The 11057-nt window shown below is 52.5% G+C and overlaps 1 protein-coding gene across 1 annotated transcript in view; it reads left to right on the top strand.

The window, feature by feature from the left end:
- The first annotated feature begins 880 nt into the window (after nt 1-880).
- Nucleotides 881-11057, top strand: part of LOC102486589 (DNA dC->dU-editing enzyme APOBEC-3F) — a 47612-nt gene continuing 37435 nt past the window's right edge. The window contains exons 1-3 of the mRNA XM_006150778.3: nt 881-1032; nt 5550-5706; nt 9320-9590. Of these exons, the coding sequence (XP_006150840.1) occupies nt 5557-5706; nt 9320-9590 (421 nt within the window). The 5' untranslated portion in view covers nt 881-1032; nt 5550-5556. The remainder of the gene's footprint in view (nt 1033-5549; nt 5707-9319; nt 9591-11057) is intronic.

Below are 11057 nucleotides of genomic sequence, written 5' to 3'. Positions count from 1 at the left end.
ACCCTTAGGGATGATTAACCTGCTTGTTCTGCATCCGCAATTGCTTTTTTCTTTACATTGAAAACACCACCCCTGCCCTTCCTAGTCCACTCCACCTAAGCACCTATTCTTGTGATCATCAGTCATCCCAGAAAAGACTGTGAATTTTTGCCCTAAATAAACTCCTTTCTCCTTTCACTCCGGATGGTGAGGTTTTGAGAGGCATGAGTCGCCCGATATGCCGTGGGCTAAACTCCAATAAATCTGGCTACCTCTGAATGTCCTCTTATAACACCACAGCTGTTGTGCAGGGAGTGACAATCAGGAGTCCTGACCCAGAGCCCAGGATCCCAGCATCCCGAGAACCAAAGCTTCCTCCTTCACTAGGAAGGAGCTGAGCTGTGAGCCCAAATGCAGGCTGGGAGGGGTGGTGGGCAGAGGGCCCCTGCCTGCCCCATCCACCAGGGAGGCCCCTGTCCTGTGCCCTCAGCAGGTCTGGGCACCTCCTCCCTCTGGCAACGACTTTGCCTCTCCCTTTGCAGTTCCCCAGGCTGCTGCACCCAGGGGCCAGGCTCCATCAGAGGCCTGCTGTGCCCAGCCAGAGAGCAGGGAAGGGTGGGCCTGAGCCTGAGGAGGGCACTCCCCTGGGCCCTCCCATCCAGGGACTAGGAGGGGGAGGCAGGCGGGGCCTCCACTCACAGAGCCCTGGAAAGTCTCTCACAGATAAGGGGCACCTACAGCCAGGGTCCTGGAAACAGGAAATGCACCCTAAGCCCCAAGACAAACCTCAGGGCTGAGTCCAGCCTGCAGGGACTTCCCAGGTCAGGGATGTGGGAGGGCCAGGAGAGAGGGGGTTGAGCCTGAGGAAGCTCCTGCACCCTGAGGCCCTCCCACCCCTAGGCAGGAAGGAGGCGGGGCCTGTGCTCAGGGCCTGAGAGGTTATCCCCCAATAAGGGGCTGGCCCAGACACTGTCCTGAAAGCAGGAAACAGAAGCCCAAGCCCAGGACAAAGACAAGCCCAGACAAGCTTGCCAGTAGCTGCAGCAGGACTCGGTAGGTAGCTGACACCCCTGACTGATGCTGGGCCCCCTGCTGTCCCCTCTTGGGTCCTGCTGGGTTTGTGCCCTCAGGCCCCTGCTCTGCCCACTCCAGCCACTCCAGTCCATCCCAGCCCTGGGTTCCCCCTCCCTGGGCCCCTGCAGCACCCACTCCCCTCCCTCTCTGTCCCCACTGCTGACCCCACCACCAGTCCTGGGTGTCTCTCCGTGCTGGGCCTGGCGACCCCTGCCCTGTGTGGCAGCCCCCGTGGGGCCCACGTCCCTGTGCTCTGTGAACACGCAGATCTGCACCAGGGATGGGGAGCAGTGGTTCTGTCCCAGCACTCTCCCGCTCTCCTGTGACCTCACTTTGAGCCCGCAGTTACTGAGGGTGGGGAGGAGGCACTGCTCCCTGAGGCCAGGAGATAAACTTACCCCCAAGGACATCGCTCTGAGAGCAGGGGGAGGACAGCGGGCCCTCACTTGGGTGCAGCCTCAGGGACCTCGCTTCTTCCTCTGACCCACACCAGGAGAGTGGGTGGGGGAGTCGGGCCACGGGAGCCACGCTCCTGTTTTCCCATCAGATGCACCCCAGCCACGACTGTGGCCCAGCTGTACAGGGGACCAGCCCCCTCAGACTCCAGCCGTGACATGGCAGGTCCCCCACTGCCTCTGCCTGCTCATATGCTAGATGGCCTTGGCAGCCACAGGGTCTGGGCGGCAGGGAGGGGTGAGCTCACACCGGCAGTGCTCAGGGCAGGAGCCAGCACAGAGCCAGCACGGGTGCTGAGGTGTCAGCCTTTACAGATAATAACCTGTGGGATCGTGGTGGTGTGGTGGTAAAGGCTCTGGCCCCACGTAGCCCACTGCACTGCTCAGGCCCAGACCCTGTGACTTGAAAAACACATTAGGTAAGTGTGGGACTTCCCAGCGTCCCGAGAGCAGGATGGAGGAGAAGGGATTGCAGCGTTGCCACCCCGGGGGTGCTTTCTCACCTCTCCTTTCTGTCTCTGTCTTTGTCTCTCCCTCTCACCCTCCCTGGTGAGCACACGTGTTGTGTAACACAAGTAGTTAATAATAACACGCATAGACTGCAACGCGGCCACCCTGCTGAGATGCAGCTGCTCGGTGGCCGAGTCCTCCAGTCCTTGTGGGAGGCCTGGGGACAATTCCTGAGACACCTACACAGAGGGCAAGGCCCCCTGGGTTGTGGTCCTGCTGATCTGGGATTCTGGGCCATGCAGACCAGGACTGGGGAAGACCTTGTCAAAACCTTCACCCCTGTGTCCTACATAAAAAGTAATTCAAAAATAGCATTCAGGGGAACCAGCAGTTAGCATAATGGCTATGTCGCTGGACTCCAACGTAGTCGACCGCGGTTCACGTCCCGGACCCAGTGGCTTAAAACTCACGCCGAGCGCGTGTGCGTGCGTGCCCAAGATCCTGAGAGGAGAATGGAGGAGAAGGGATTGCGGCGTGACTATCCCCCCTGGGGGGTGATTTCTCGCTTTCTGTCTCTATGTCTCTGTATGTCTGGCGAGTGCACGCTCCCTACAGTGAAAATCTCTCAAAAAAAAAAAAAATAGCATTCAGGTGTGAAAAGTCAGAAATGAATTGGACCCATAGGATAAGATCTTATTTGGAGCTGGAGAGGTGTTTTTCACCTTTCACATTTTTCGGTAACTGTCAGGTGGGAGGGCAAGACACTGTGGGTGTGTGTATGTGTGTGGGGGTCCATGGGAAGAGTCAAAGCTGGGCCTGAGAGGTGAGAGGTCACCCCTCCCTGCTGGCATCATCCTCTCCTCTTCCTCTCTGCCAATACCAAGGCTCCTGATTGGGAAGGTGTTGTGGGGAGCAACAGCAGCAAGGGGAGCAAGGCGGGGAGGAGTTTAAGCACGACTTAATAAAGGTTCGATCCACCTTTATTGCTGCCCAAGCAATTATAGCCAATCTGTGCTCTAGCCCACGGAAGGAGGACAGGACTCAGGTTTGCCTTTCAGGTTACTTTAATCACTGCCGGAAGCCCTGCTCCAGCCGGAGTGGGTTGAGACTCGTACACAGGAAGGCGACATGGGTGATCAGGGACAAAAATTAGACTGAGACCTCAATACTCTAGCATGTTCTCAGCCGGCTACAGCCAAGCCAGCTCCAGACTGCAGCCCAGTGGCTATTAAAACATACGTATTTATTGAGGGATGTTTTAGGAAGTAAGGGGGGTGAGGGGAAGTAAAAAATTTTCTCTAAGAGACAGGGTATACAAAGCATGGAAACAATAATTATATAAAACATGCTGTTTGTCTTGTCAGATCAGGTAAAATCAATCACAGTTCTCAGGATGAGGAAGTCCATTTGTGTGGTGTATTTTCTTCTTAGATCTTGATTACCGGGAAGGGTCTTTCGAAGAGGGGGCTTACAGGAAGCTTGATAACTTCAGTCCCGGGCCAGGGCAGCAGCATTGCTGGTTACGAAGGCCTAGATAGAAATCTTGTCTTGTTAAGTAAAGACACAGTTAATATATGGAATATCTATATTATAGCTAAAGGTGATGAGCCTATTGCCCATATGGGAAAGGAAGGTGATCTTGTAGCTCAGGAGACAACACAGGATGTTTTATTAGCAGTTTTTCATAGTCAACAGCACATAGATGAGAAACTCTTTGTAGCTAACAACTACCTGTTGCTTTAGATAAGAGCTCCCAGCTAAGATAGTTAGTCTTTCTCTGGAGCCCTCAGGTTTGTTCATCCTGTTGTAGCCAGTCAGGCTTTTCCTTTTTTTTTTTTTTTTTTTTTTTTTTTTTAAATCCGGGGGTTCCTGTTTTTTTTTTTCTTGTGTATTTTATTTGCTGAGTCTGTCAATTAGTGAGTTCTTTTGCTTTATCTTTGAGTCCCTGTAATGTGGTGGATGCGCTAACTTGGCCTCACATGAGTTAACTTTGGCCTGCAGCTTTAATAAGGGGTATTTACATAAAATTAGCCTTAAACTAACTTATTCTAGGTATGTTACTTACACTAATTTGGCTTATACTAACTTAACCTAACATATGCTAATTTTGGCTTAAGACAGGCAGGTGGGGGAAGTCTCAAGTTTCCTGGTCCTCACTCCGGCTTGCATCACTAATTGGCTTTATTGTAAAGTTGTAATAAGGCTGGGGGTGTTATTTTACCCTTGCAGGGTACTGCAATAACAGTAAAGCTCACGGCAGAGAAACCGAGTACAGGCCAGTATAGCGACACAATGGAGGGCCCGTAAACTGTCGGCCTTGCCTCGCAGTTTCTTCCCAGTCCAGGCCTTGCCTTAGGCATGGGAGGCAGCCTCTTTACCAGCTGGTGTTGTCTGCATGGCCCCGTCAAATCACACAGGGAGGAAGGGACGAGCGGCACAGAGCGTCCTAGTCCTATGCTGCTGCTGTGACGGGGAGTGCAGGCTGCAAGGGCCAGAGGGAGGCCGTGTGCAGAGTCTGCTGGGCGTCTCCAAGGCACAGGCTTTGAGCCGGAGGTGAGCTCCACGAAGATCTTAAAGAATGACGGTGGCAGTGGCCATGAGATGACCGAGGGCGAGCAAGGAGGAAAAGCCCACCTGGTGATCCTAGAGTACAGAGGTCAGGGCTAGTGGCTGACAATGGAGCATAAAAGAAGGCGGAGCGGAGGGCCGTCTGGGCGAGGAGGAGTCAGTGTGCAAACCGGCAAAGCCTCAGGCTGCAAGGGAGGTCTCAGATGCAGCAAGACGGGATCTGGCCCAAGTGGAGGACAGAGCTGATGAGTTCGCCTCAGGCTCCTCTTTTCATGTCTAATTTTGACAGGCTCATGGTGATTTGACAAAACAAAATATTTTTGTAACATTTTTACATGTAAGTCTATGGGATTTGGTTCAGAACAAAATGGGATTTGTTTACATATTTTTGTGAATCATGGTGGGGGGGGTGAAGCATAGACCATACTTGTGTCCCTCAAGTTGTCAGTCAGCATACGGCTAGTCTGCTATCAGCCATGAGCACTAGGGTGTTGGCTGGATGTCAAATTTCCAGGAATACGACTAATACCGGGCTGAATGTTCTGCAAAATGGAGTCACGTATGCTCTCAGCAAGCAGTGCTACAATCAAACATTTTCTTCACAGCAAACTACTAACTTAGCCATTAAACAACATATCAAGTGTAACAATTCTTCACAGAAAGTAAAACAACAGCTTAGGTATAACAGAGGGCAGCAGAAATTGTCAGGGCTGTGAAGAAAGGGGGTGGGGCCAGCAGGTGGCATAGTTGTTAAGGTACTGGACTCCCACATGGACGACCACGGTTCGAGTCTCAGACCTGGCAGTTTGCTTTCTCACTTTCTCCTCCTCTCACTCTCTCTCTGTGCCTCTTCAGTCAAATTTAAAAATAAATAATAATAGCAAATAAAATTAAATAAAGAAATGATTTTTTTTTTAAAAGAGAGAAAGGGGGTGGACTTGGGGTCCAGGGAGCTGTGCTCAGGGACAGCAGCCTGGACTGGCTCCAGGAGCGCCCCTCAGTCCCAATCTCTCTCGTGCCCAGGCACCTGATGAAGCGATTATATCAAGAAACATTTTACTTTCACTTCCAAAACCTGAAATATGTCTCTGGTCGAAACACCACCTTCCTGTGCTACCGAGTGGACAAAGCTGAGCGACATGGCACAGTGCTCCTGGACAGGGGTATCTTTACACGCCAGGTAAGAGTCAGAGTGTCCTCGCATCGCAGGTGGGAGCTTCCCCAGGGAGGACGCAGGAGAAGTGACAGGGAAAGGGCCACAGGCGGGCACTCAATTGTGTATTTTCTTCCCAACACACTATCCAGGTCTTTGGCCCTGATATTCTTTCTTGACTGTCTGGGCAACTAACCCCTTTGGAGGGATCACAAAAGACCTCATGCAGGGAACCAGCAGTTAGCGTAATGGCTATGTCGCTGGACTCCCATGTAGTCGACCGCGGTTTGTGTCCCGGACCCGGTGGCTTAAAACTCATGCCGGGCGCGTGTGCGTGCGTGCCCAAGATCCCGAGAGGAGAATGGAGGAGAAGGGATTGCGGCGTGACCATCCCCGCTGGGGGGTGATTTCTCGTTTTCTGTCTCTATGTCTCTCTCTGTCTGTATGGCGAGCGCACACGCCCTACAGTGAAAATCTCTCCAAAAAAAAAAAAAAGACCTCATGCAGAAGCCACCGCTGACCCCACCATGGTAGCTTCCTGTGGTCCCATCACTGAGCTCTGCATCCAGTGAGTCCCAGTACAGATCACCTCAGAGGGCTGGGGTCTGAGCACCAGCACCTCCCATGGTCCTGCACCTTCTGGGCTGGGTGGGCCACCCTGGCCACAGCCCTGGGCCTGCTGTCAAGGATGAGTTTTCACTCTGGTGAAACCATTCTCTCCCCTGCCTGCCCTGGCTGCTGAGACCTCATGTAGCACTGGGCTGCCACTAGGGCAGCAGTGACCAGCAGTCATTGGAGAGCAAGGCCCCACCTGGAGGCCCCACCAACCACTCCCACCCTGGTCGTGTCCCCCACATCCCTGACTCCTCCACCCAGACTGCAGACGGCAGTGTGTCTGGGGGCAGGAGCCGCTGTGGGCTTGCTCCAGGGCAGTGCTGTCCGAGAGACACCATAGGAGCTAGTGTGTTGAGTAAATTATTCCACTACCTGTAGGTTAGAAAGTTGACAGTAGACCCCTGAAATACTCAACAAAAAGCCATTTTAAGTCTGAGGGGTCAGGACCAGCAGTTGGTGTAATGGCTATGTCGTTCGACTCCCATGTAATCAACCATGGTTCGAGTCCCAGAACCAGTAGCTTAAATGCGTGTGCATGCATGACCAAGATTCCGAGAGGAGAATGGAGGAGAAGGGATTGCAGCATGGTCATCCCCCCGGGGGGGTGATTTCTTGCTTTCTGTCTCTCTGTCTCTGTCTTTCTGGTGAGCGCACACACCCTATAGCAAAAACCTCTCCCCCCCAAAAAAAAATATCCATAGACAAAGACAAGATACTAAAATTGACAAGACAGAAACATCAGGTTACTTTTAAAGGTTATCCCATCAGGCTAATATCAGACCTCTCATAGAAAACAATGTGAGCAAGGAAAGAATGGGAAAAATATGTTCAAAGTGTTAAGTTAAAAACAGTTTCAGGGGATCAGCAATTGGCGTAATGGCCATGTTGCTGGACTCCCATGTAGTTGACTGTTGTTCGAGTCTCAGACCTGGTGGCTTAAACTCACACCAGGCGCATATGCGTGCATGCCCAAGATTCCAAGAGGAGAATGGAGAAGGGATTGTGATTTCTCGCTTTCTGTCTCTCTGTCGCTCTCTGTCTTTCTGGCGAGCACACGTGCCCTATACCTATAGCAAAAACCTCTCCAAAAAAAGAAAAACAGTTTCAACTAAGAATACTATACCCGGCAAGATTATCCTTCATATGGAAAGAAAGGATAAAAACATTGTCAGATAAACAAGACCTGAAAGAATTTGCCAATACCGGGACCAGCAGTTAGCGTAATGGCTATGTCCCTGGACTCCCACATAGTTGACCGCGGTTCGCGTCCCAGACCCAGTGGCTTAAAACTCACGCCGGGCGCGTGTGCGTGCGTGCCCAAGATCCCGAGAGGAGATTGGAGGAGAAGGGATTGCGGCGTGGCCATCCCCCCGGGCGTGATTTCTCACTTTCTGTCTCTCTGTCTGGCGAGCGCACGTGCCCTGTAGCAAAAACCTCTCCCCCTCCCCCCCCAAAAAAATTTTGTCAATACCAGATCTACTCTTCAAGAAGGTCTGAAAGGAGTACTTTACTGGGAAAACTAATGACACACATACAGAAATAAGAGAACAAAAGGAAATTAAGAAAACGACCAACTTAATGCTAGGGACAAGAAATAGCGATAATAGAGGCCAGCAGTTGGTGTGGTGCTTAAGGGCGCTGGACTCCCATATGGCCGGCCAGGGTTTGAGTCCTTGACCTGGCAGCTGGCTTTCTCTCTCTCTCTCTCTGTGTGTGTGTGTGTGTGTCCCTCTCTCGTCAAAATAAATAAATAAAGCTAAATAAAATAATTCTTAAAAAAAAAAAGAAATAGCAATAATAACATTGACTGTTAACTTCAGGGTGCAAACAGAAAGATCAGACCACAGCAACACTGCAGATTCCACAGAAGAGAGATTGAACATAAGACTGAACTGATGAAGTAGAATTTTATGATTTTTGAGTAAAACATTACTGATTTTTTTTAAACTATGCTTTATTTTCCCAATTTAAGGATTTTGCTTTCTTTTGAGCTAGTGATAGGTTCAGCAATCTGTTAAAATATTTTTTTCTTCGGGACCAGCAGTTGGCATAATCGCTATGTCGCTGGACTCCCATGTAGTCGACCACGGTTCGAATCCCAGACACAGTGGCTTAAACTCACACCAGGCGTATGTACGTGCATGCCCAAGATCCTGAAAGGAGAATGGAGAAGGGATTGTGGCGTGGCCATCTTTCCTGGGGGGTGATTTCTCACTTTCTGTCTCTGTCTCTTTCTGGCGAGTGTACATGCCCTAGAGCAAAAACCTCTCCCCCAAAAATTAAATAAATAAAGCATTTTTTCTTTTTTGTTTGGTTGTTTCTTTAAATGGAAACAAACTTTTCTCCCTTGGTGACTCCTCTGGAATTGGAAGTATTTGGGAATGGTTGTTTCTTTAAATGGAAACAAACTTTTCTCCCTTGGTGACTCCTCTGGAATTGGAAGTATTTGGGAATATTCTTATTTTGTGGCAGAAGGGTTATTTGCATAAGTTCAATGATATCTGTTGCCGTGAATCAGAAATTGGAAATACTCGTTATTGGACAGGGCTTTGACTGGAATGTCATATCTGAAGATTAAGCTAGAAAACTATGGAACTAAGGTGGATTTCGCGTAAGCCAACAGAAGCTCTTGGACAGATGGTCTGACACCATGAACTGTTCTGCCTGGCAGAGAGGATCAGAGAAGCCCTATGAAAGAATTCATGCCTTAAAGTAACCTAATGTTTCCATGCTCAGTGGCCCCAGGTGCCATCAGCTCCACAATGGGGCAGGGCCGCTCTGTGCCCTCCCAGCAGGCATCGGGCAGGGGCATACCCGAGCCCCAAGGGCTAGGCCAGCCAAAGCAGGCTTGGGGGTGTAGAATGGATGCTGGGAACGCACACGAGACTTCATGGATGAGCGTGGGGTGAAGGGGGACAGAGCCAACAGGGGAGGGGAGGGACTGAGAGGAGAGAAGCCCTTGATCAGCCCTGTCCCTGCCTTGACCTCTGCCTCTGCTCTCTCCTGACCTCTCCTCCCCTCCCAGTTCAATTCTCCCTGCCCAGAATCTCACTTCCTCTCGTGGTTCCATGAAAACTTCCCGTGCCATGACGAGAACTTCCAGGTCACCTGGTACTTGTCCTGGAGCCCCCGCCATGAGCATGCAGAGGAGGTGGCCGACTTCCTGGCTGCGCACCGCAACGTCAGGCTGACCATCCTCACCGCCCGACTCTACTACTTCTGGGACCCAGAGTTCCAGGAAGGGCTTCGCAGAATGTATGAAGAAGGGGCCCGGGTGGCGATCATGTCCCCCAAAGGTGAGCAATTGGGGGGGTCAGGACTAGGGGAGGTGTAGAGTGAGGGGTGGCAGCTCGGGGATGCTGGCAGAGGGGGCAGGACCCAGGGGAGCCTGCCCAGGACTCAGCCCTCCCGGTCTTGGCGGGATCCAGGAGGCCTGGAGGGTCGAGGAGAAAGGCGTGGGGTCCTGACTGCTGTCTCCCCTCAGATTTTGAAAACTGCTGGAAAGACTTTGTGTTCAACGAGGGAAGGGACTTCAGGCCTTGGGAGAACATGGTTGAAAATTATCAGTTGCTGCGCATCACCCTGCAGGAGATCCTCAGGTGAGGCCTCACGGCAGCCCACAGCCCTATCCCCACCCTGAGCTCCATCCTGCCCTCGGTGCCTGACCTGGGGCTGCCCTGGCGTGCCCTCTCCCCTGCCCTCCCAGCTCCTTCTGTCAGGGGCCCCCTCCTCCTTCAGAGCACCCCCGATCCGCCCCAAGGTCCTTCTCTCCCAGCAGCTCACCTTGGTCCCGCCTCCACACCTGGGCATGTGGAAGTTGTTACTAATCAGCACCATCGAGGACGGGAATGTGCGTGTGCGCGTGTGTGTGTCGGACTCTGAGACATGCCCTGAAAGCAGACTGCAGTTAGCAAAGAGTGAATGTCTCTGAAAAAAGGAGTTGTCAGGTGCCGGGGCTGCCGTGACAAGATGCCACAGCCAGGTGCTTAAAACCGGGAGGTGACATTCTCCAGTTCTGGAGCCGTAAGTTCTAGACCAGCCAGCAGGGGCCTTCTTCCCAGGCTCTTCCAGCTCGCTGTCCTCACAGACCACTGCCCTGTGTACCTGGTCTGTTCTGTGTCCAGCTCCCCCTCCTCACATGTCCGGATGCCAGTGGGACTGGATTAGGGCCCACCCTAGGGGGTCTCAACTTAATAGTTCCCGTGAAGGCCTGGCCTCCAAGACATTCAGACTCTGAGTGCCGCGGTATGGTGTCTACGTGTGGATTTGGGGTGCACAGTTCAGCCCATGCACTGCTGGGGGCTAGGTCAGTGAGGGGAGCAGGAGCTCCTGTCGTGTGCGTCGGTCTCCCAGGGATTCCTGACCTGGCCTTGACACCCCTGTCAGGCCTTGCGTCACCCTGGAGCCCTATCACACAGCACCCCCTAAGCACCACACACCCTCAAAACCACCCACCCCCTCCTGTGTCCCTACGCCCCATCCCGCCCAGAGGTGAAGCCTGGGTGAGATCCAGCTCAGGGCAGTGATGGAGACAGAGCCAGAAAACGCTCCATGTGTGAGTGACATTTACTGAAGATGCTAGAAGGACCGGGAGGGCGGGTATGTGAGGCTGGACGTGACCTGAGTTGGGGACGAGCAGCAGGAAGAGCAGAGAGCCGGATTCAGGCAGGCCAGACCAAGGGCAACTTGGACCCTCACGTGAGCCAGGAAGGGAGGTCCTGGCGCAAGGGAAGAGCCGGGAGGACGCTCAGGACAGGGTCCAG

This window comes from Tupaia chinensis, unplaced genomic scaffold (genome assembly GCF_000334495.1).
Source record: "Tupaia chinensis unplaced genomic scaffold, TupChi_1.0 Scaffold000294_5, whole genome shotgun sequence".
In the NCBI taxonomy this organism is placed as follows: domain Eukaryota; kingdom Metazoa; phylum Chordata; class Mammalia; order Scandentia; family Tupaiidae; genus Tupaia; species Tupaia belangeri.
The sequence above is the reverse complement of the archived record's forward strand: the minus strand, read 5'-3'. Positions and strand labels throughout refer to the sequence as shown.